Below are 26,427 nucleotides of genomic sequence, written 5' to 3'. Positions count from 1 at the left end.
CCCCAGCCTGACACCCCCCCACCCCCGCTCTCCCCCCTCTCCCCAGCCTGACACCCCCCCACCCCCGCTCTCCCCCACCCTGACACCCCCCCACCCCCGCTCTCCCCCACCCTGATTCCCCCCACCCCCACCCTCCTCCAGACTGACTCCCTCCGGCTCCTCTCCAAACTTACCTGCCCAGCGGCCGAATTCTCCCACCTGGACTCCCGCTCCAAACAAGAAAACCCTTGCTCCACTCAGCAACCGACAGGCCGCCTTCAGCGACAGCCAGGTCACCGCGGCCACGCCGAGCCAGTAGAAGAGGTGCGGGGCCGGGAGAGATCCAAGCGGCACCACCGAAGCCATCACCCCCACACAGAGAGACCGGAAACACCCGCCCACGCGGACCGGAAATACCCACCCTAGCGGACCGGCCCGACCGCCGATTGGCTGGCAACCGGAGCCGCTCGCCATTGGTCCCCACACCTGTCAATCGCTGGCGCGACCTTGCGTCATTTCCGCAATATCACGTGACGGATCGCCGGTCCCCCGTTGCACCACGGAAGTTCTAGTTTCCTTACCCGCACCCCCCATATTCCCCTGTTCCCCTGGCTCTTAAAGACTACAAATCCCACAATACCATCGTAACAGCGCAGTCCCACTCCCCCAGCTCTCCTCTCGTGAGATCTCACTACCCCCCAAAACACGGAAGTGGTGGTTCTGATCACAATCTTTGCAACATTTATGAAAAATGTTTCAAAGATACACCAAATATTCAGGCACAAATCCAGCGTCACATCAGAAATCATTTACTGAAATTCCAACTCTTTTCACAATAAATGTCATTTTGTCCAACACTCTTTGACCTCGTATCTAACCAAGAACCCTTTAAATACATTGCATTGCAAACAGATTTTTGCTAACTATAAATAATGTTATTTTAGTTGAAAATATATTTTTGGAATTTTGTATGTGCCTTATTGCCTGGAATCTATACATAGACAATAAACAGGCATTCACATCTCTGCTGTTACAAGTGTCAATTCAACTTTTGTTGCAATATAAATTTTAAATATAATCTTAAGCAACAAACATCATGTCGAGTTGATTTTATGTTAACCATAAAAGAGAAAATTGAGTAAAATGGGTTATTTTGTCATTGTAAAATATCTATCGGCATATCATGGAATGAGACGTCAAGAAGAAATTATTTGATTTAAAACATCACAAATAATGTTTATAATATGCCTTTGATAGCTGTGTTTTGAAATTATTAATTGCACCTTATATTCTAGTATGTTTAAAGACATTGCATGACATAGCAGAAAACATATCTCAATTTTTCTGTTTCATCATCCTAATTCAATATAAACTAAAATTGTTCATGTATAATTTTCTTTGTTTTAATGTAAGTTATATTTCTCTCACCTAGTAATATAACCCCACAACAGCTGCAAACAATAGTAAGAAACGATAATGTGTAATTCCTGTGCATTCCTATTTCCATTCATTTTCAACTACCCTGTTACTTTTTACATCCTATTCAAGGGATACGCAAGAGTAAACAAATTTACATTTATTTAATCAAGATTATCCTTATTCGTACAAAATGCATTGAACGAGATCTTCTAATATGTTTCAGCACAATGAGAGCAACTAAAGTACAGCATTTAACCAAATGCATCTCCAGAAGTACACAATCTATTTTACATTATAATTAGCAAGACACTACTATCTGCACGTCTTTATCAATAACCAACATTTTATTCAATATAAAAATATTAAAATAACAATTTCCTTTTGTTACCAATTGATTATTACAGTACAGTGAGTATCTGAGTATTTGATTACCGTCCAGGTACTGTTTATAGGTCTGATTTCTCACCAGAATATTATTAGTCATCTTTTTTTTAAAAAGACTCCCATGTGTACGATATGTTCTGCCCATTTTTGTACCTTTACATAAGGCAAAATGCAGCATACATGACAGCAACTAATTTACCTACATCTGTTAGAATTCCATGTTTTTTCTCAAGTCTTGTACCAGTGTAAAATTCCCATTTATCATTTAAAACAACTATTAGTCAATAGTTTATATTTAAAAGAAAACACCTCAAATTGATCCTTTAAATCTGAGATACCTAAAACACATTCCTGTTTTATGTAAATACCTGCTGATATTTATGTCAGACACATGTGAAATATATACTCTCTGTTTTGTATTAAAACATGAAGATTCTTTTTTTCTGTTTGTCCCTTTTTATTTGCTCCAAATGACACAACTCAATCTAACCAAAACCTCTGCAAAGAAATAACCCTAAAAAAATTGATATCTCACTCTGTCCACACAGTCAAAAATCTGACTGAAAAACGTAGTTAATTATTAGTTCATATCTCTACTTCATTACATTTCAAACATAGAGGTACTTTATTTATTTGTAATAATTGAAAGTATAAATGCAGATTTCTGTTTCTGAATACAGATATTCAATAAACCACAGATTTCCTACATTTCTACAGCATAGAGATTTTATTACAGTCTCTTTTTTTTAACTTTTAACCCTTATCTCATTTGGAATGTTGCATGTCCCAATTATCTTTTATTATAACAATGGTTTGCATGCCTATTGAATTTATATATTGCTTGCATCTTCCATTATTGTGTTACTAACTCAATAAGCCATTTGAGTTAAATAATTTTAAACTTTAGCTACAGTAGAATTTAGTATAATTATCATTTAATTCTTATACAGAGAATTCTGATAATTCTGAGCCTTTTACCATCAACAATTATGCTATATTTCAGTTACCCCAGAATAAAAACTCTACGTTTATTGTTTGCACCAATTGTTCAACTACAATAAAATCAATTGTCTATAGGAAATGTTAGCCTTCATCTACAATGTTATATACATTCTAATTTAATATTGTAATCCTTATTTAATAGAATATACATTTGTATTTCTAATATATAATACACATGTGTCTCATTTGTAACAGTTTTTTCTTAGAACCTGGAATCTACAGACCAAGGTGAGCAGGGAAATGTTATTGTACATAGGGGAAAATGATAAAAATTTGGAAAACAATCTGAAATGTGAACAGAACTACCTATACACATATGCAAAAATAGGATGCAATCTTTCTGCTGTTTCTTATGAGAAAATAATATTATTTGAATATGATATTAATCTGGAGAAGCACAATTCCTATTCTATGCTATGTGTTACACACAAACTACTTGCAGACAAATTATACTACATCTGGTAATTTTCTACCATATGCAAGCCCAAGATTAATGTACCTTTATTGCTTAAGACAAAATATTGGTTACTTAATTAGCTACAAAATAATGGGAGAGATAAACATCTGACAGTTTCTGATGAAACATATATGTTTGCTTTCATCAGTTATTAAATAGTACATACAAGACTGACTACTGATCATTTATTTTGCTGTATATTTGGTCAAAATAGTTTACAAAACTGACAATATATAAGTATTACTTAACATACAAGTCAAAGCCTTTTTTGGAAAATTGCTATAAAAATGGAAAGCTATTTATCTGCCTTCAGGCCAATGTATATTCATCCTATGTTCCGAAATCTTTCATGTGTTCATCATTTTTTAAAAATCTATGTTTCAAAATATGTTTAAGAAATTTAAGCTCAAATTTATTTTGTCTATAAAGATGTTCATGATAGTTTGTATATTTATAACACACAAAGGTCCATGGAAAGGGGAAATATCGATAGTTACCCTTTCAATTTTGTCCCAATTTCTCAACTTCTCTCTTTCAAGTGATTTTTTTTTGAGTGGAGGTCATTAGGTTCTAGTAATCAAAATGCACACAAGATGCCACGCAGTCAGCACCAGGGGACATTTGGCTCTGGGGAGGGGAACTTTAAAGATGTTGTCCTATCCTGTATTTAGTCAATATCAAAATAGATGTATATATATTTTACTTGGAGTCCATTGACAATGACTAACAATAGAATTCTCATTAATTTGTTCATCTCCCTGGTTCAAGAACACTGGAGTCATTTTTAGTGTTAAGTCTTTTCTAAAGTCAGCTGATTCAGGATTGGGTAAAAATACAAATATGGGATCTTCCTGCCCTGCATTGTTTATTAACAGACCGTGCAATGTATTTACCTTCTGATCAATTGTGGGAGGATAGGGATGTCAGGTTTAAGATAACATTTGCACTAGTTTTCCATTCATAACATGGTTAACACCAAGTAGGTCAATTGTACAAAAAAAGAATCATATCCACAAATATGCAATGTAGTCCTTTGAAACAAATTGTTGCAAAAATCAAGTTGCAGGATTGTAAAGGCATGCAACTTATTCATTTGTTCTTTTTCTACTTCAGATAAGTATCACTATGACACTGTATGGAACATTAAGGTATTTTGTATCATATTTTTAATTCAAAAATATTTGCTTTTCAGGTGATATGAGATTATTTCACCAAGTAAGGAAACCAGTCAAATGCCTGATGTCTTAATTATCTTTCCAAAATGAGTTATCTTTACTTAGCTAAAGATGTTCTATGTGTCATTCAACCTGTAATCTGCACTGAAAAAAGATAGAATACCTATCTTTTGTCATGTATCATTTCTGTGTCCTTTCCTTTTAACCCTTTGTCATTGTTAGCACAAAAACTTTAATTATGCAATGGGTATTGAAGAAAAAAAAACATATTATAATAATGGCAAAGGGTTAAAATAAATAAAGTAAGCTTTTCATTTGCTGAAAATTGATCATCTACAATTTGTGCATCTTTACTTCAGGAGGGCCAGTCCCTTTCTTTTCGCATAGGTTTTTTTTCATAACTTATATGAGGTTAGTTGACACCAACGAGAGAAATTACTTTTGAGAAGCATGTTTGTGAAGACTTACAGTCCACAAATGAAAGGATTTGCTTATAAGGATTTCTCAAAGCTCAGGTACGGACCGAGCAAATATTAGATGCAATCAGTTTGCTTTATCTATTTCATGTCAGTTGTTCCATCTGTGACAAATATCTAATAGAGGTTTTTTTTCTTTCTCCCCCTCCATCCATACTCACCCTCTTCATTCTCCTCACCCACCCTCACTCCTCACCCCCTCCTCACCCACCCTCATTCCTCACCCACCCTCCCCCTCGCTCCTCACCCTCCTCATTCTCCTCACCCATCCTCACTCCTCACCCACCCACCCTCCTCACTCACCCACCCTCACTCCTCACCCACCCTCCTCACCCACCCTCACTCCTCACCCACCCTCACTCCTCACTCACCCTCACTCCTCACCCACCCTCCCTGTTCACCCACCTCCCCCCTCCATCCCCACCCTCCTCATTCTCCTCACCCACACTCCCCACCAACACTCCTCACCATCCCTCCCTCACCCACACTCCCTCACCCCTCATTTAATAGAAACTTGTTTAATGAAGTCTGCGGAACTTTTTTAAAAATCATTTCTTGGCAACCTAATTTTGAATTCCTATTGTATTATGTTGAGGATGGGCCCGTGTTTTCTTTGACTTTTCAAATCATGTACAAGGAATTTGGTGCAAAGGTGAAATGTGTACAATTCAGTTTTGAGAGGGGATTAATTCTGGCCTATATTCTCTGTTTTAGTTTCCCCTTTAATTTTTACTACTTTCTACATAACAGCTGGCACTAACATTACAAAATTTATTTAGCCAGTTGTTAGCTATCACTTTAATATAATTTGAGCTTTATTTCTTATTTTATCACACACGCTCTCTGATAGTAGCCAACTTTCTTTAATTCAAAATAATTTCCTGGACATACGGTTAGAATTTTAGTCCCTTTTAACCAAAACTAGGTAATATGCAACACTATCAACCATTTGTTCCTATTAAGTACTTGTGGTCAAAAGGTAACACCTACTGGATTAAATCTTTAGTGAATTAGCAAAATCTAGCTGAATAATTAGTTTATATAACCGAGAAAAGGCCTTTTAATGTAAGGGGAATCTGATTTTTTTTTTGTAATACACAAACACAAATGTCTTTGTTACTATTTACCCTATACTGGTAATAATATTGTTCTTGCACAGAATACATATCTTTTCTAAACTAAAAAATGCAGTACAAATTTGTAAAACAGAATATTAACCTTATGGGTCTCAGAAGGTTTATTTAAACTGAATGTTTAAAGGGGAAAACTCATTCAATATATTCTGACTCCTTAAGAAACTTCAAAAATCCACATAGAGCTTACAGAAAGCAGTTTAATTATGTCTATCAGATGTATTGTCATTGTTTTAATCTTGAGATTATACATATGGCAGTGTCTTTCACAAAATAACAACATATTAGGTGTGGAGATGTGGGAAGCTATATCTTAAAATATGTCCTGTCTTTTTCAACCATATGCAAGATGGTTACTTTGCTCTAAAATCTTCCTGCTCTGTTTCCTTCAGTTCATCCAAGCTATTTAAGATTACAAACAATCTCGTGCACAAATTATCCTTTAATTGTTGCCTATGAGGGAAAGCTTGTTTTATGTCAGCTCGTGTAACAGTTTGCTAATTGGGGAATATTCCTTATCCAGCAATTCACTATTTAGTTTCTGTTTTGTTTATTGTGTGAAAAATGGCAGCATTTAATATGTGCACTCAATTTTTTATTTAAAAACGGGCCTTACCTGATTTTTATAGGAATGTCCTGCTCCTTATGTTGTCAGAAACTTCATGTACAGGTATGGCCTTCCTTCTATAAGGTAATATAAGCCTTGATCTACCATGCCAAATTATTATAGATGGCTGGACAGAAAAATGTTCTGCCTGGAGAAAAGAGAACATATATTAGTTAACATCAAAGAGTAGCACATCTTCAAGATAAACTGTTACTACATGTAGGATGGAGAACAAAACATTTTCAGATATATTTGTTCAGTTTTGAGAAGCTTTGTTGCAAAATGTGAGCTCTCCAATGTATTCCTTTTGATTTATCTGATCTGACAGTAAAAGTTGATACATTTATTTTAGACAAATGCCTATTCTGCTGAATTAAATCACAAATATCACATGTAAGTATTTCAGTAGTCAAAACAAGGATGTGGTTGTATTTGTTCATTCGATAGTTTTTAACTGTGCATATGGAGAGTTAATCAGATCCTTGATTATTGTAATTGCTTCATTCCTTTTCCATACGTGCATCATGGTTATGGCAAGACAATATAAACTACATAAATCAGGTTGATTTAGAAAGTTAAGGCTTGCTATGCTTTTGACCTCATTGTCCCACAGATACTGTATTACAATTGTCAACATTTTTATAGGTCTCTTCAGTTGGGTATAAAGATGCAATATATTATTGAGGAGTCCATCTCTCCTTGTACATGCATCATGACTTGAATTATCCTGTCGAAGAATCGTTAAGTCATTAGTACTAAAAGGTAGAGATACTTTACCAGGTCAAACCTAAATTAGACAATCACGTTTTTGGTCTTATGACAACATGCAGAGAATGCAATAGATTTTGCTTTGTCGATGTATTGGTTAAAAGGGGGAAAAGGAATAATCTGGAAAATTCTACAGTATATCAAACGAACTAAAGAATCCTACAAGACTGAAAATGTTAACCCACATCATCTATCTTATCACGTTGAAGTAGTTTGTATGATTAGGTCAATGCAGTTTAGAAAGTAGGATCATCTGATCTGTTACATTAATGCTACTCCATGTTTTCACCAATATTACTTATTTAAATACAAAACACAATGTTCACCACAGCCCCCCCCCCCCCACCCCCGCCTCCAACCTCGCTCCCAATTAGCTCCCAAATATGGTAACGTTGTAAATATGTGCACATCATTTGTGTAGATTAGGGAAAATTATAAAATGGAGTATTACCAAGGTAGCCTGCAGGGATAATACTAGGATAGAAAGTTATTGTTTACAAGACTATGACATGAATGGATTGTGATGAATATCATATCCTTTAGATTGTAATAATTAAAGAAAATACAGGTTAGGCAGTTTATTCTACGGAAAGAAGATCATTTAGTGTATATTACTTTTCTGGAGTATGAAGCCACGTGGTCGGTTATCTTTTGAATACTGGAATCACGTCACCACTAAAATCTAGCTTCTAGAAAAAATAACAGATTGAGTATTAATAATTATTCAGAGAACAACATGACAGATACTGTGTTGATTCCATACATTTTTTAATGATCTTAATATTCTGCCTGGATTTCTAGAAACTGCAAAGTTTGATATATATATATAGAGAGAGAGATGCATGCAATTAAAAATTAAAAGTGGATCATGAGAAGATTGTTTGTCCCAAGGGCTATGGGGAGAACATTGGAGTACGGCATTGAGATAGAGGACCATCCGTGATCGTGTTGAATGACAGAGCAAGCTCGAAGGGTTGATTGGCCCACTCCTGCTCCTATTCTCTATTTTTCTATTTGTGTGGTGTAGAAAAGCTAGCCCAGTTTAGAAAGAATGGGTAATATTGTCATACCTGTGCAACTTCAAGCATCCTAAGCCTAAAATGTAAGGGCTTTTAGAAAGTGCAGGAAATAGAATTGGCAATGTGGCTCCAGCAACTATATCAATATGCTGGAGGCTTTTCTGATCAGATCTGCACAACAGGTCCCATGGCAGCCATTCCATTTCTGAAACATGAGCCCTTACTTACTACAAATGACAGCAGAAGTGAAATGGAACATACAGCTTGTGCTATAGTTGATAAAGCTGAAAACAGTAACAACTCAAGTGAAACTGTGAAAACGCAACATTCTATCCTCAAACACAAAGGTAAAACACTGTGGACTCTGGAAAACTGAAAAAAATATGCTGGAAAAACTGGGCAGGTAGGGCACCATCTGTGGAGAGAGAAAAATAATTAATGTTTCTGGATTGTGACCTGTCACCAGAATATTATATCATCTTGTATCTTCAATTCTGCGAAAAATATAAAAATCTCAAATTTACCACTTGCACATCGTACATCAATAATTATAAATATAAAAGTAACTGGTCACAACACAGTACTTGTAACAAGGCACATTATGCTGTTACATTAGTTCCTAGTAAATGGTGGATTCTGATTCCAGTAATAAGTTATATTTATATAGTGCCTCTCATGTCTGAAATGTCCCAAGATGCTTCACCAGGGCATCATAAAACAAAGTATAGCATTAACCTTGATAAGGAGATAGCAGGTCAGATGACCAAAAGCTTAGTTAAAGTGGTCGATTTTAAGAGCTGTCTTAAAGTACAAAAGCAGGGTAGAAAAGCAGAGAAGTTTAGGGAGGGAATTCCAGAGCTTGGGGTCGAGGCAAGTGAAGACGCAGCTACCAAACGAGGAGCAAGTATGATTGGGAATGCACAAGAGGCCACAATTAGGGGAGCACAAATATCTAAATGACCCTCTTATGGACTGACCTGATTAATACTGCACTCTTGTATGCTTCACCCGATGCCGGTGTCTACATTGTGTACCTTGTGTTGCCCTATTATGTATTTTCTTCTCATGTAATAAATGATCTGTTTGAGCTGCACGCAGAAAAATACTTTTCACTGTACCTCGGTACATGTGACAGTAAACAAATCCAACATCTCGGAGGGCTCTCCAGTTGGAGGAGATTACAAGGATAGAGTGGCAGAGCAGGGGGGGGGTGGGGGGGGGGGCGGAGGCCATGGAAGGATTTGAAAAGAAGGTTAGGAATTTGATAATCAGGAGCCAAGGTAGACCAGCTAGCTCAGAGGCGATAGACGTCATAGCGGACTACAAAGAATGGCCGTAGTCAGAAAAAGTAGCAAAGGTCATTCTTTGAATAAGTATGTTTGTGATATGTTGTAAACAGTTGATACATACCAAATGATATTCTGTATATACACTCCTATCTATACTTGTAATTATTTGAATATACGTGCAATTCTTGCATTGCAACAGTGCCTCCAATTCAAAAGAACTTCATGAGTTAGAAACCACTTTGGAGCTTCTTGGGGTGATAAAAGTGCAATATAAATGCAAGTCTCTTTTTTCAATCATTCCAGTTGCATGCTCTCCTCAAAATTCTTGTTTAATCATTGGTATATTGTCACTCGAAGCTGGATAACACATCTTCTTTAGGGTGGCATAGTGGTGCAGTGGTTAGCACTCCTGCCTACGGCGCTGAGGACCCGGGTTCGATCCTGGCCCCGGGCCACTGTCTGTGTGGAGCTTGCACAATGTCCCCGCGACTGCATGGGTCTCACCCCCACAATGCAAAGAAGTGCAGGGTAGGTGGATTAGCCATGCTAAATTGCTCCTTAATTGGAAAACAAATTGTGTACTGTAAATTTATTTTAAAGAAAAAAGGATAAAACGTCTTAATAATTGCTGCAAGAAATGCTATTGCAGTGGGTGCACCTACACCACATGGACTGTAGCAGTTGAAGAAAGTTGCTCACCACCATGTTCTCAGGCATAATTAGCGATGGACAATAAAATGCCAGCTTTGCTGACAATGCCCACATCCTCAGATTAAATTTACAAAGTTGCCAAATTCACTGCAGATATGGATACAAGGTTCAAAGTACTTTCTTTATGCCAAACTTTCCTGCATTACTTCAGTCATTTTGTTGACATGGTCTTTGTCAAATTGGCTCAATTTTGGAAACCCACCTCTCGAAACAGCAATGGGAAAGCTTTATTTTGAAAGAAAAAGCTTCACTTTGAAAGCAGTTGAAGCCCCTGTGACTTGTGTATGGGCCTGTTACTTACAATATGAAGTCAGAATAAACAGTGGTTAACTTTGCTGTGATAAAGATGACAGCAAACGGTCTTAGGGAAAATAAACAATGTTTTTCCGCAAGCTGACTAACACATTGGACCGTTTAAGTAAGGGGTTTTAAGACCTTGACAAAGAGTCATCCAGACTCAAAACATTAACTCCTTTCTCTCTCCACAGATGCTGTCAGACCTGCTGAGACTGTCCAGCATTTTCTGTTTTTGTTTCAGATTCCAGCATCCGCAGTAATTTGCTTTGTACCTTGAATACTCTTCAGTGGGTTTACAGGTCACACAAAAGTTCAATTTGAATGGAAGCTGTGGTTATATCAGGTAATGTTTTTGCGAAGATTCTCATGGGACATCTTCGATTAGATTTTTGGAAACAGTGAAGCGGGCTGAATTTTGCTTAACTTTTTTCATCCAAAGTCACCATTTATTAGCTCCTATGTATACAACTCCCTGTTCTGACGCTCAGTAAAGGCCTTGCGTTATCTACGTCTCCCTACAAGTAATATGGTTCAACATCAGAGAAGTCCAGGTTTAGACTCAGTCCAGGGTTCAAATATATATTGTTATTTAGGCTGGGTAATATTTCTCCTGTTAAGATGCATTAGATCATTTTGTTTTTCTCTTCATTTTGGATTTCAACAGACACAACTGGATACTGACATTTGACAGGTATTCACCTTCTTTAACTTTCTAATTCAACTTTCACAGTATTGCATCTGAAACTCCGCCGATTCAAAAGTTTTCTCTACCGAAGTGTGCATCGGTAGGGCGACATGGATCCTTTGTTGTTGTTTAAAATAAAAGAGAGATATATCACTTCTTGCAAAATGCAAACGATCTCCCACCGCTGTTGCATCTCAGAGCGAGCGAGCGATTGCAACCCAGAAGTGGGCGTCGTTTCTGCTCCCGTTTTACCCTGAAGCCTATTTAACTACACCTTAAATTGCAACCTTTAATCTTGCCCCCGGACCCAATAGATCCCCGGTAATGTTGGAGAGGAGTTTTAAACAGACAATCCGGCTGGGTTATGCCTGCTGCCTGGCACCGCTGTGCACATTGACGGCGGGGTCCCTGGGACGTTCTCCCTGGCTTATTTTATGGAGAAACTTTGGAACTTTTGCATGCATTTCCCTGTTCATTCTGCATTCCTCCTTTATCTTGATTAAATAGTGAACGAGCCCCTGCTCCCGTCCTGATATTCTTGCAGTAAGGGTGTTAAATGTATGGCTTTATCCAGCCATTTTGTCCCGACCCCTTCACACAGCTCGTCGCTGGCAAGGCTGTGGATGGAAGTGTTTATTGATGTGGTCGGGCACAATGTGATGTTCTCGCATCAACTTTTATAAAGAGAGTGGGGTGGTGGTGGGGGGGGGGGGGGGGGGAGTGCATTCTCATTTATTGTGACGGGGGGGGGGGGGCAGGCACCACACTAACTGGGGAAGGGTTGCAAAATGCAAAAGTTCGGGGCCGATTGGGGTGTCCTCATTGTAGTTGGGCAGTAGTTGGGTGGTATTCGGTGGTCTGCTGGGTGAGGTGGGCAGCCGGGGAGACCGGGGAAAGAGGGGTAGGTGCTGGGGGCGGGTGGGATCTGTCCTTTCCCAATCCCGGTGCGCGGCGATAATCCGGAGTTGCCACTTTGCAGCTTCCTTCTTTTTCTTCGTGGCTCCCTCGATGAATGCGTCCTCCGCGAATGCTTTTTGGGGTAAGGGCTTCCCGGCTACATAGTCACTTACAGCAAGCCCAGACCGCAAAAAGATTCGAGAAAGACAAGTCAGCTCTGGGTGTGTGGGGGTGAGGGGGGGGGGGGGGGGTGAGGAGGGAGGCAGTGTGGGGGAACAGCAGGTTGCTCCAGCAATGGGGAAACGGCGCACAATAAATCAAATCGAGCAGATTGCACGGGTGTCGAGAGGCGCAGATGTTGAAGGTTTTGCAGCTCGTCTTCCCCAGCTTCAGATGGAGCCGTTCCTGGGCGCTCAGCACGGGTCCCCCCCCTCCGGCTCTCCTCCCCTCCCCTCCTCGCCCTCCACGACGTGTCTGGAGCTACCCCACATCCATCGCCACCCTGACACGATCCAGCAGCAACCCCCCCCCCCCCAATCTGCCTCCGCCCATACAATCCACTCGTTCCCAGAGCAGGAGCAGCCTGGTTATGTTTTTAACACAAATAGAGGTGGAGGAGAGTGGGAGGGAGGGGGTATAGAGGGGAGGGGGGGGGGGGAGACACAGAGAGGGATGGAGCTGGAGAGGTGGTGATGGAGGAATGGACTGGAATCCTGGCGAGGATCACGATCTTTCCCAAGTGGAGTCTGTGCTGCAGATTGCCGGCGCTGCGTAAAGAGGCGCCCGGTCCCCCTGGCCAGTAAATAAATAGGGACCGGCGCGCAAGCTCATTGGGTGTCCACCGAATCATCATCGTCCAATCCCTACACAGCTCCTTTCAAGAACCCCCCTTTTCAAAACTCCCGACGAAACAGGTCACAGAAACTTCCTCCAGTCATTGGCGAGCCTGCTCCCAGGAACCATGGGCCACCCTGGGCCACCTTGTTGTCCAGTCTGGGGGAGGGGAGGGGAGGGGGGTGCCCTGTCTCCCCCCACCCTCAGACAGACTGGGTGGTCTTACTGTCTGTTTGCATGGCCTCTCGCAGTTTCCTGGCACCGAGGAGAAAGTGTGAAGACTTGGCTGGTGCAAGTGTGCATGGTTTATATCGAAGGCAGCGTCCAGGTTATCACCCACCATCCAGCAGGTAAAGTTTGAGCCATTCTAAGCCTTTCTTTACTGCGGAACTCAAGTCCTTTGCTGGGCAACGTATGTTTATATAAACGTGCGAGAACGTGTAGCACCAAAATGCTTTACTGTCATTAATTCAACATTTTGTTTTTAAATAGTGCTGAATAAACAGCTCCTGCGACCGGAGTACACTTTGGCATGGGTCTGGGAGAGCCAGTGCAGACACGGTCCCCTTCCGCCCCGTAGCAATTCTGTGATCATCCATCATACTTCTAATATACGCGTCTTAACATTAATTATCACTCGAGGTTCTTATAACAATAGCATGTCCGGCTCTGTTACACCCAATGTAACTAACGTTTGCATCTCAAGTGACCACAATAACAATTGTTTTTGAAAAGTCTGGATCCACCTTACCCCTTCCTTCCGCTAGCCGGTCCTGGATTTAGCCCGCTGAGGTGTCAGTGGCAATTGTAAACTAAAATTCCTCTCACCCACAGAAAGTATATAAGTTATTATACTGTGTGGGAGGGTCACGATCTGGCTAATTAGGTATTCCAGGACCAACCCTCTCGTACTATGGAGGATAATAAAAGATACTGAACGGATCGCCCGGTTGCACAGCGAGCCTTGTTTGCAAAGTTCTGATTGGGGGAGTCTTTCATTTAGGGATGGATCAAGTAAGGCACGATTTTCCCCAGCTCCCAGGGAACTGTGACTGGAGTCATGACGCATCCACGCAGATTACTCATTTATCAGTCACGACTTTGAAGCCATGCTGTTCCACGATCGGAGTGGTGAAATTACATCGCCACACTCTGAATTAGTTAATTCACTAATAGCCTTGGGGCTAATGAGGTTATGATCCCCCCCACCCCAACACCCCACCCTCCCTCCACCCCAAGGAGCAGCCATGCCCCTGAAAGGTCCTGTTGGAAGGCGGCTGCTGCGAGCTGGAAGGTGTCAGTTTCCTACACGTGTTTATTTTCATTCTGCCTGCTCGGCTTTGTAAATACGTCGAGCCGCACAGCACCCGGAAAACCTCAGCAACTGAACTCAACACGGCAACGGGCTGATGAACTTTGACGCTGGGGTTTTATTTCACGTTGCACATGGGTGCAATGCAAAGGCGGCAAGGCAGGTCTGTTGTAAAAGGTGGGTGTTTGGTGTGTCCTTATTTGCAGAGCATGCTGCTGTCTGGAAATGCAAATCATATGCAGATTCTTTATTAAATCGTGTGATCAGTTTCTCTGTCTGCATGACGATTAATTGTATGTTTCATTCATGCATACCTCTGCATCTATGTCCCATCCATCTCATTATCTTCCTACCCACCTTATGGCAAACTGCCTGCAGACTAGATCAACGCTTTGGCTAAAATTGCAACGATATAAACACAGCATCCTAATTTAAGCTTCCAACTGTGCAGAATGCGCATCCTTGCAAAGTAAATGTATTTCAGTTTGTTTGCTTGATGCCTTCGCACATCAGGTCTTCATCCATCTGTCGCAAAATCCATACACCCGAAACACATATCATTCATTATGTACGTTGAACCGATCAATTTACATGTGTTTCGACTGTATATCATCCACCGTATAGCTTCATCATACCGTGTTGGTGAAGAAAGATTCTGATGATTTGTTGGCAGAGTGAATGGACGCTGGGTAAAAGGACGAGCTATTTCATTTTATATTTGAAAATGTTTTCCAGTATCAATTTGATATGTTCTCTAATGTATATTAATAATGCATTCCTGTCTGTCTTCTTCGAAGCGCCACTGTCCAGACAGAACACACTACTGGGTCAGATGCAGTGTCAGCAGTGGCAGCACTATACAATACACTGCATATTGCCTTCACATGACAACATCACTGAAATAGAGATTCCACCCACTCAACCAAACAAAATATGACTAAGAACAGCAAAGTGAGAGGAGAAGGATGATGCATAATTATAAGAGCAGTAAAGGGACAAAAAAGGATGATGTGGGAGAAGAGAGCTAAATATAGCATCTTATAAACTCCTATTCCACAATTCACTATCCAATCGTGAACTCCAAATACAGACGGGATGAGCAGAAATAGACACACATGAGAACAGTGTCAATCTACATTCACACTTGTAACAATGGGAACCGTGTTAATCCACATTCACACTTGTAACATTGGGAACCATGTTAATCCACGTACACACTTGTAACAATGGGAACCGTGTTAATCCACATTCACACTTGTAACAATGGGAACCGTGTTAATCCACATTCACACTTGTAACAATGGGAACAGTGTTAATCCATATTCACACTTGTAACAATGGGAACCGTGTTAATCCACATTCACACTTGTAACAATGAGCACCATGTTCACATTCACACTTGTAACAATGGGAACAGTGTTCATCCACATTCACACTTGTAACAATGAGCACCATGTTCACATTCACACTAGTAACAATGGGAACAGTGTTAATCCACATTCACACTTGTAACAATGGGAACAGTGTTAATCCATATTCACACTTGTAACAATGGGGACCGTGTTAATCCACATTCACACTTGTAACAATAAGCACCATGTTCACATTCACACTTGTAACAATGGGAACAGTGTCAATCCACATTCACACTTGTAACAATGGGAACCGTGTTAATCCACATTCACACTTGTAACAATGGGAACAGTGTTAATCCATATTCACACTTGTAACAATGGGGACCATGTTAATCCACATTCACACTTGTAACAATGGGAACAGTGTCAATCCATATTCACACTTGTAACAATGGGAACAGTGTTAATCCACATTCACACTTGTAACAATGAGCACCAAGTTAATTCACATTCACACTTGTAACAATGGGAACAGTGTTAATCCATATTCACACTTGTAACAATGGGGACCGTGTTAATCCACATTCACACTTGTAACAATGGGAACAGTGCTAATCCACATTCACACTTTTAACAATGGGAACAGTTCTAATCCACATTCATACTTGTAACAATGGGAACTGTGCTAATCTCCATTCACACTTGTAATAATGAGAACCGTGTTAATCCACGTTCACACTTGTAACAATGAACACCATGTTAATCCACATTCACACCTGTAATAATGAACACTGTGTTAATCCATATTCATACTTGTAATAATGGGAACTGTGCTCATCCACATTTGTAACAATGAGTATATTGTTAATCCACATTCACACTTGTAACAATGTACACCGTGTTAATCTACATTCACACTTTAACAATCAACACCATGTTAATCCACCTTCACACTTGTAACAATAAGCAGCATTTTAATCCACATTCATACTTGTAACAATGAGAACAATGTCAATCCAGATTCACACTTGTATCAATGTGCCCCGTGTTAATCTACATTCACACTTGTAAAATTGAGAATATTGTCAATCCACATTCACACTTGTAACAATTAGCACTATCAATCTATATTCACGCTTGTAACAATGGGAACCATGCAAATCCACATTCACACTTGTAACAGTGACCACCCTGTTAATCCACATTCACACTTCTAACAATGGGAACAGTGATAATCCACATTCACTCTTCTAACAATGGGAACCGTGTTAATCCACATTCACATGTATAACAATGGGAACAGTGTTAATCCACATTCACACTTGTACCAATACAGTGTTAATCCACATTCACACTTGTAACAATGAGCACCATGTTACTCCACATTCACACTTGTAACAATAGAGTTAACCCACATTCACAATTGTAACACTAGTGTCAATTCGCATTCACGCTTGAACAATAAACACAGTATTAATCCACATTCACACTTGTAACAATAGTGTTCATCCACATTCATACTTGTAACAATGAGCACCATGTTAATCCACATTCACACTTGTAACAATAGTGTTAATCCACATTCACACTTGTAACAATAGTGTTAATCCAAATTCACACTTGTAACAATCCTATCAATCCACATTCACATGTGTAACAATAGTATTAATCCAAAGAACAAAGAACAAAGAAATGTACAGCACAGGAACAGGCCTTTCGGCCCTCCAAGCCCGTGCCGACCATGCTGCCCGACTAAACTACAATCTTCTACACTTCCTGGGTCCGTATCCTTCTATTCCCATCCTATTCATATATTTGTCAAGATGCCCCTTAAATGTCCCTATCGTCCCTGCTTCCACTACCTCCTCCGGTAGCGAGTTCCAGGCACCCACTACCCTCTGCATAAAAAACTTGCCTCGTACATCTACTCTAAACCTTGCCCCTCTCACCTTAAACCTATGCCCCCTAGTAATTGACCCCTCTACCCTGGGGAAAAGCCTCTGACTATCCAAATTCACACCTGTAAAAATAGTGTTAATCCACATTCTCACTTGTAACAAGAGTTAACCCACATTCACAATTGTAACACTAGTGTTAATCCACATTCACACTTGTAACAATAAACACAGTATTAATCCACATTCACACTTGTAACAATAGTGTTTAGCTACATTCACACTTGTAACAATAGTGTTAATCCATTCACAAGTGTAACAGTAGTGTTAATCTGCATTCACACTTGTAACAATGGTGTTAATCCACATTCACGCTTGTAACAATAATGTTAATCTACATTCACACCTGTGACATTAGTGTTAATCCACATTCACACTTGTATCAATAGTGTTAATCTACAGTCACACTTCTAACAATAGTGTTAATCTACATTCACGTGTGTAACAGTAGTGTTGATCTGCATTCACACTTGTAACAATGGTGTTAATCCACATTCACGTGTGTTACAATAATGTTAACCTACATTCACACCTGTGGCATTAGTGTTAATCCACATTCACACTTGTATCAATAGTGTTAATCTACATTCACACTTCTAACAATAGTGTTAATCTACATTCACGCTTCTAATAATAGTGTTAATCCACATTCACACCTGTAACAACAGTATTAATCTACACCCACACTTGTAACAATGTTGTTAATCTACATTCACGTTTGTGACAATAGTGTTAATCTACATTCACACTTGTAATAAGTGTTATTCCACATTCACACTTTTAACAATAGTGTTAATCTACATTAACACGTGTAGCAATAGTGTTAATTCACATTCACATGTGTAACAGTAGTGTTAATCTGCATTCACACTTGAAACAATGAAATAATCCGCATTCACGCGTGTAACAATAATGTTAATCTATATTGACACCTGTTACAATAGTGTTAATCCACATTCACACTTGTAACAATAGTGTTAGTCTACATTAACACTTATAACAATAGTGTCAATCTACATTCACACTTGTAATAATCGTGTTAATCTACATTCACACTTGCAACAATAGTGTTAATCCACAATCACACTTGTAACAATAGTGTTAATCTACATTCAGACTTGTAACAGTAATGTTCATCCACATCATACTTGTAACAATAGTGTTAATCCACATTCACAATAGAAATGGAAATTTAAGAGGTTGCATGGATATCTGACCAATGTAAAGGACACATTTAAAAGGTTAGAAAGACGGTGTTTGGTGTACCTTGGTAGTTAGTGTTGCAGCTAAAATTTTAGAAGAGACAGAACTGTTTGCAAAGTTGCGATAACAATTACCATTTGGAGCAGTATTTCACCCCGCCATATATTTTTTTAATTACACACATATCTACCAACTCAGCCTGTAACATTTGAGATCCCAGGTCAGAATGGGTGATATAATCGATTATTATTCGTAGCAACAGTGGAAGTGAAAAAATGAACGTTAAAAAATGATAGTATTTGCTTTAAAATATACAGAGCGATTCTAAACCATGCATTGACAATTCAGCGTGCAGGCCGAATGGGTGACATTTTCACGTTACATTTTGTTACTCTTTCTCCTCGATACGCATAATCTCCGAGTCTGTTTTGTACTATATGTGATAGCAAGATGCCACGTTTAAACTATGTCCTCGGAACATAACTTGCTGAAAATGAAAAAGACTCAACAGCGCCGATAGAGAGCGAGTTCCGACCACTATTGGTTTAGAAATGTAACGTTAGGGTGATTCTCCAGCTACCTGCTGCCCACTATCTCCAATACGTATTCCCTAAAAGACATATATGCATGGAGTTTATTTCTGGACATGTTAAAAAAACAACCAGAGTCTTTTTTCTAAAGAAGGCACAGTAAAATTTGGCATAATTATACATACAAATGCTACCTACCGTCACTTAGGATTCCTCTGTTCAGAGGGGGAAAAAGTGTTCCAATAATTAATTTCCTGATTGAGTTACAAACAGAGCAGTGGCGCGTTTAGGTTCTCCTCCACCCGCGCTCTCTTTTTATACCAGTGAATCCCTCCGTCTATTTCTGGAGTGCGATCAGAACCCACTGCTATTTTTAGCAAGTAGTCACGAAAAAAAAAATCTACTCACAAAGGCATTTTGCTGCAACGTGACGTACAAACCATTAAATGAACATTGAGATATTTCCCCCCTCACCATCTCTCTGCACCACTTGTATCTGAGCGGCTTTTAGTTACATCATTGCAGAGATTTTAAACCCAACGCCTTTTTACCACTCTCCCGTTTTATTGCCCATCTCTCGAGCGGTCTGTGTGTTTGTGTGTGTATTGGATGGGTGGGTGGGTCTTGGGCATGTATGTAAACAGTTTTAAAATACATTTATCTGTCCGCCTGCAGCAGTTAATGCAACCTGCGTGGAACGTTACACTTCTGCAGTGTACGCTCCTTTAAAGTACTTCGGGAAAACAACACTTTCAAAAACACACACACATTTTCTAGCAGCCCAGTCAACACTGTGCATGTTTTCTTTGCTGAGTTCTTTATTTATTTTCTATTGTTGAATGTTACAACTAAGGAATGGGGTCCAAGCAGAGGACAAGAGTTGCTCCCTGGGCAGCCCGCTTAGGGCTGGAAATTTCAAGAACATCATTAAAAGCTGCTGTTTCTCCGGCTTGTGTGAAGATGGTGAGTTTTCCCCCCTCGTCACTCTCATTCCATTGACGTCACGTTTCTAGTCTCTTTCGAGGCTGGAGCTGGTTCAGAAAATACATTTTTGTTTTGGCGGGGTTTGGGGGGTGGGGGAGAGAATGGCTGTTCCCCATTGACGAAAGCTTTTCTGGTCATTATAATTTGGCACGGGTCTAAATCTGGGTGAGCCTTTTGCTTTGTGTCTCCCCTGGTTTAACTTGCACCCCCTCCCTCCCCCTCTTAACAGAAAGCACCCAGCCTGTCCAAAGGTGTACCTTGCCTCTTGTATTTGGCTATCGAACTGGAGACAGATATTGATAAAGCGAGGATTAATCCTGTCTATTTGTCAGGCAAACAGCCCCGTCGCCTGCAGTGACGCAAGTAACAGGAGCGTTTGGCACTGGCTTCTTATTTTCTGCGCCCACGCACTCTGCTTGATCTCCCACGAAATCAGCTTGCCTAGCCTTCCATAAGAGAAGACCCAGAATTAAAACCACATTGCAATTCAAAGAAATCCTTTAGAATGCCCACTGTGTGTGTGTGTGTGTGTGGATTGAGCAGGGCCGTGCACTGATCTTCAAATCCATCACATGGAACAGGTGACATAAACCTGAGAGAGGAAAAAAAGAACAAATGTTCCTATTGGCATCATATTCTTCAACGTGGGTGTGAACGTTCAAATTAATTCCTCTCTGATCTTTTTAATAAGTAAAAAGGAAAAGCTATACTATCACGCAATGTTAGAGTTGAAGTCTTTTCTGTACAGGAACTGAAGGAGCCCCTGCAAAACGTGAATACAAACGTGTTATTTCCAAAAATCTGAACACTACCTTCAGTCTAATAGGTAACCCAGCAAGTATGTTTACGGATAATAATCATGGTAAAGGCGACATTATCCAGTCAAACGATGGAGCACTTGGGGGAAAATACACAACTGTCTGTTAATAAACAGGTTAGGGCGACTTGGTACAACGCAGGTCAGGACTATTGAAACCAACCTGAAATCCCTGCTCTAAAGAGGCAAGTTGCACACAGCAGGCATGCACTAAATGCCTCCGAAAGAGATATTTACAAAGAAAAACAGCCCGGGTTGTTTTGATGATTTCATTTTACAAGAGTTTAGATGCACATTGAAGTAAAATGGAGCAGACACAAGACATAGTCTTTAATGAATAAAAGATCATTCAGTTACATTCATACGAGTGTCGATAAAACTGCATAATCATATTAAAACAACATAACATGAAGTTCCACACAAAAGCAATGATTCATACATTGCGATGTGAATAATGGGCGCTTTGCATTATTCACTGCAAATTGTCACAGCTGAACTGCTTTTTGAAAAAAATCCAGAGCGAAGCCAAACAGAAACATGTATGTTTTTAAAAATCATTATTTTCCGATGGTGTCGTTCAGAGGGAACACCCACACATTGCTCTGGTGCACAACACACGGCCACACATGTGGCAGCGTTCATTTCATTTCTTAATGTGTACAAAACAACCAAGGTGCTTTCTCTGGCCAGTGCACCGTGTTACCTTATTGCTCCTCTAGTACTGGTGTCCAAGTCTGACTGTATCATCTCTCCATACCGCAATTGCGAATGTTGCAACGCCTGGAACACACTCAGCCACTTGTGTCGACCAGTATGGTACTTGTATTAAAGATGCATTATCGCACTTTGTGACCAAGTGAATTCGGACTCACACCGAACCCCTGCACTTTTGCGGGACAGGGACGAAGATGCAATATCTTCTAACATGTTTTTTGAACATCAACAATCCCGTTTAACATTGTCATTTAATTGATTATAGATTTTAACTCTTGTCCACCCAATAATCTGGCTGCAACTCAAGAATAGAAGGAGGCAGATTCAGTGTTTTTTAAAATTGTCAATGTCGTGACAGCGTTGTGCTTTCAAAAAAGTTTGATCTTTGGAAACTTTTAATGTTATATTGACGCTTAACTGTTTAAAGACGGTTGATTCGTCATGACAAGATAGGAGTTGGTGGCGGGTGGTCGCTTGTTAACCTGTTTCGGAAAGGCTGCACAGCAACCTGGTAGCTGTTCGCGGTGCTGAAATCTCCAACTTTTGGGTAGAAACGCAGCAAGAATTACACCACCACCACCAAGACTGTTAAACCTGGAACTATCTACCGAAGATGCTGGACTGATGTTTGGGAGAGAGGGTGACAGTGCAAGTTACAAATTGAGCCCGGATACTATATAAGTTTCGATATGGCAATTTTAACTGCAACAAAAATGGAAATAAGTTTGAACATACATCATAAGACGAAGATCATTGAATCTAGGCCTGCGGCCCTTCAGCCCACCGCGCCTGAGCCTGTCATAGATTATCATAGAATTTACAGTGAAGGAGGCCATTCGGCCCATCGAGTCTGCGCCGGCTCTTGGAAAGAGCACCCTACCCAAACACACACCTCCACTCTATCCCCATAACCCAGTAACCCCACCCAACACTAAGGGCAATTTTGGACAATAAGGGCAATTTATCATGGCCAATCCACCTAACCTGCACATCTTTGGACTGTAAACCAGAGCACCCGGAGGAAACCCACGCACACACGGGGAGGATGTGCAGACTCCGCACAGACAGTGACCCAAGCCGGAATCGAACCTGGGACCCTGGTGCTGTGAAGCAATTGTGCTACTCACAATGTTACCGTGCTGCCCCGTGCTGTCCTTTGAAAGACCAATACAGTTAATCAATTATTTTTCAAAATTTTAACTCAGTTTTCCTCTACAGGTGCTGCCAGACCTGCTGAGTTTATCGAGAATGTTCAGTTTGTATAACCTTATTCCCCTGTGGGATAAATTGTGATGGTTTGAAATTTGGTATTCTTGTACTTATCCAGAGGAGTGCAAAACAAAAAAGCTCCAGCAACGTTTCTCTCTTTCCAGAAACATTCACCTTCTGTACTACCAAGCAACAGTTTAGTGTAAATTCATTCAATTTCGTTTCCTCATTGTTCTTACCTACAATGTACATATTAAGAAGTCTCACAACACCAGGTTAATGTCCAACATGTTTATTTGAAATCACAAGCTTTCGGAGCGCTGCTCCTTCATCACCTCACCTGATGAAGAAGCAGTGCTCCGAAGGCTTGTGATTTCAAATAAACCTGTTGGTACTTTAACCTGGTGTTGTGAGACTTCTTACTGAGCCCACCCCAGTCCAGCGCCGGCATCACCACATCATCATGTACATATAGTATTTTAATAGGTTTTTCATAGATTTCATAGAATTTGCAGTGCAAAAGGAGGCCATTTGGCCCATCGTGTCTGCACCAGCTCTTGGAAAGAGCACCCTACCCACGCCCACACCTCCACCCTATCCCCATAACCCAACCCAACACTGAGGGCAATTTTGGACACTAAGGGCAATTTAGCATGGCCAGTCCACCTAACCTGCACATCTTTGGACTGTGGGAGGAAACCGAAGCACCCGGAGGAAACCCACCCAGACACGGGGAGAAAGTGCAAACTCCGCACAGACAGTGACCCAAGCCGGGAATCGAACCTGGGACCCTGGATCTGTGAAGCAATTGTGCTAACCACTGTGCTACCGTGCTGCCCTTTTCTTCAGATTATCATTATTAGAATCCAATGATTATCCAGATCTACGTTTTCTTTATTAGTCGCAATAATGCAGCAGATCATTTGAAACATTCGTGTTGTCCTTGACCCCGAGATGAGCTTCTGACCACACATCTGCTCCATCACCACTTTACCTACTTACACCTCTCTGTAACATCAGCTGACTCCCAACTCTGCCTCACCTTATCTGCTGCTGCAACCCTCATCCACACCTTTGCTACCTCTAGATTTGATGATTCCAATGCATATCCTGGCCAGCCTCTCATCGTTCACCCGACATAAACCTGTGCATATCAAAAGCTTCAAAACACCCAAAATTTATCTCAACTCACATCCAATCTCATTTACCCATCGACTCAATGCTTTCTGACCTTCACTGTTCCCCAGTCTGTCGACACCTCAATTTTAAACTCCTCTTTGTTTTCAAATCCCTCCGTGACCTTGTCCCTTCCAACTCTGTAACCTTCTCTAGCTATCCAAGATATCTGCGCTCCTCCAATTCTGGCAACTTGCACATCTTTGATGTGAATTACTCCACACAGGCAGGCGTACTTTCAGCTGCCTGGGCCATATGTTCGGAATTCATTCCTGAAGCCTCTCTTGCTCTCCTTTTTAAATCTGTTCCTTAAAATCTACCTTGTTGAACAAGGTGGCTCTGCATCTTATTTTTTTAATAACTGCTTTGATAAGTGTCTTGGGATATTTTGCTATGTTACAAGTCCTGTAAGAAGGCAAATTGTAGCTGTTATATAGAAAGTGCCTGACAGCACGGTGCACAATGGTTAGCACTGCTGCCTCACAGCGCCAGGGACACGGGATCAAATCTGATCTTGGGTGACTGTGTGGAGTTTGCACTTTCTCCCCGTGTCTGCGTGGGTTTCCTCTGGGAGCTCTGGTTTCCTCCCACAGTCCAAGGTTAGGTGGGTTGGCCATGATAAATTGTCCCTCAGTGTCCAAAAGGATAGCTGGATAGTAGGTTGGAGCTGTGGGCGTAGGAAGGGTACTCTTTCAGAGGGTTAGTGCAGACTTGATGGGCCGAATGGCCTTTTCTGCACTGTAAGGATTCTATGATCTATATCAATAGGTGTCGGTTTGTCGAAAGATAATAGTATGCATTGTTTTCACACCTAACTAGACTCAAATAAGTTTGAACGTATTTTACAGAGGTAACTCTTGTTGAAATTTAAATGCCATCATGCCTGCCTTTAATGTAACCTGTAAAAATTCTCAAGATTCTTTTGTCATAGATGTCCTTACATGTGATGTGAATCTGCCGAGGTCTTCTTGTGTAGCTCTATCCCTGGACTGAAAGTTTAAAAAAAAGATACGTAACATATATAAATATAGAACAAGTTTTATAATTGGAGGGAGGGTGGGAGATATCTAGAGTGTGTATTCATCAGCTTGCAGAAAGCAAAATTTACTGATCTCACAGGTTCTTCTGATTGAAAAGAGCTGTAAGTCGCTGCTTTACAATCAAAATAAAATTGAATGGCTACATAGGAGGCTATAGGTGATTCTGCCAGCTGTAGTAATACTTAAGTTGGCATACAGAGCAAACAACACAGGAACATTTCCAATAGATGACTTTAATCAAGCCAATAAATGAAGCTAAAGACAAAACCTCTAGGCCATTTGCTGCATTTGGGGGCGCGGATGATAAAAGTTATACTGACCCCAAAATTGGCGCATAATAAAATATTGATTAACTGTACATTAATTGCTGGAATGAGAGTGGTTTAGAGTAAACTACAGTCTCGGTAAAATACGCAAATTAGGTAGGAGTTTGCATTCAATTGCAATGAATTAATTGTTGAAGGCATCATATTTCTGCCAATTTTTATTCACTAATCTTTACATTTTTTTTGTTTTAATAAAGATTTTTGGTGTGTGCTTTGCAAATAAATCAACATGTAAAAATATGATACTCCCATTGTATTCAAAGTCTATTCAGGGCAGTGCTGCCTGCAGGAGGATGGATATCCTTGGACACTTGAGGGGGTGTTAAGCAATCACACCCTTCAGTGAGTCACTGGCAATGGAGATTTCTCCTCACATTGAGTGAGCCCAGTCAGCATTCTCTTTAAAGCTGCAGAGGACTAGAAAAAACAAAATAATTTACACACCTATTATAGAATAGCAAGGGCTCTCTGCTGTCGACCGGAGCTCAGATTTTGATAGTACTTTGACCGAAGGACCCCCTAGTCTGTTTTCTTTCCACCTCACTTCCTTGGTACGGTTCAAGCACAGACCTCTCTCATTAATTAAGACATTTCAAAAGGCCACTGTGAACTAAGAAATATTTAGCAAAGTATTTGCTAAGTACACGGCAGAGGTGTACAATAAATGATAGAGA

The 26,427-nt window shown here is 40.4% G+C and overlaps 1 protein-coding gene and 1 long non-coding RNA gene across 2 annotated transcripts in view; one reads left to right on the top strand and one right to left on the bottom strand.

Annotated features, from left to right (window-relative positions):
* The window catches only part of LOC140384685 (very-long-chain 3-oxoacyl-CoA reductase-A-like), a 228,265-nt gene extending 227,887 nt beyond the window's left edge, over nucleotides 1–378 (bottom strand). The window contains exon 1 of the mRNA XM_072466618.1: nucleotides 174–378. Coding sequence (XP_072322719.1) covers nucleotides 174–345 — 172 coding nt within the window. The 5' untranslated portion in view covers nucleotides 346–378. The remainder of the gene's footprint in view (nucleotides 1–173) is intronic.
* A 14,042-nt stretch (nucleotides 379–14,420) lies between these two features.
* LOC140384687 (uncharacterized) overlaps nucleotides 14,421–26,427 on the top strand; it is a 31,551-nt gene continuing 19,544 nt past the window's right edge. The window contains exon 1 of the long non-coding RNA XR_011933126.1: nucleotides 14,421–14,621. This is a non-coding gene — a long non-coding RNA (uncharacterized lncRNA). The remainder of the gene's footprint in view (nucleotides 14,622–26,427) is intronic.

This window comes from Scyliorhinus torazame, chromosome 10 (assembly GCF_047496885.1).
Source record: "Scyliorhinus torazame isolate Kashiwa2021f chromosome 10, sScyTor2.1, whole genome shotgun sequence".
Classification (NCBI taxonomy): domain Eukaryota; kingdom Metazoa; phylum Chordata; class Chondrichthyes; order Carcharhiniformes; family Scyliorhinidae; genus Scyliorhinus; species Scyliorhinus torazame.
Note: the sequence above shows the minus strand (reverse complement) of the source record. Positions and strands in the feature narration are given on the sequence as shown.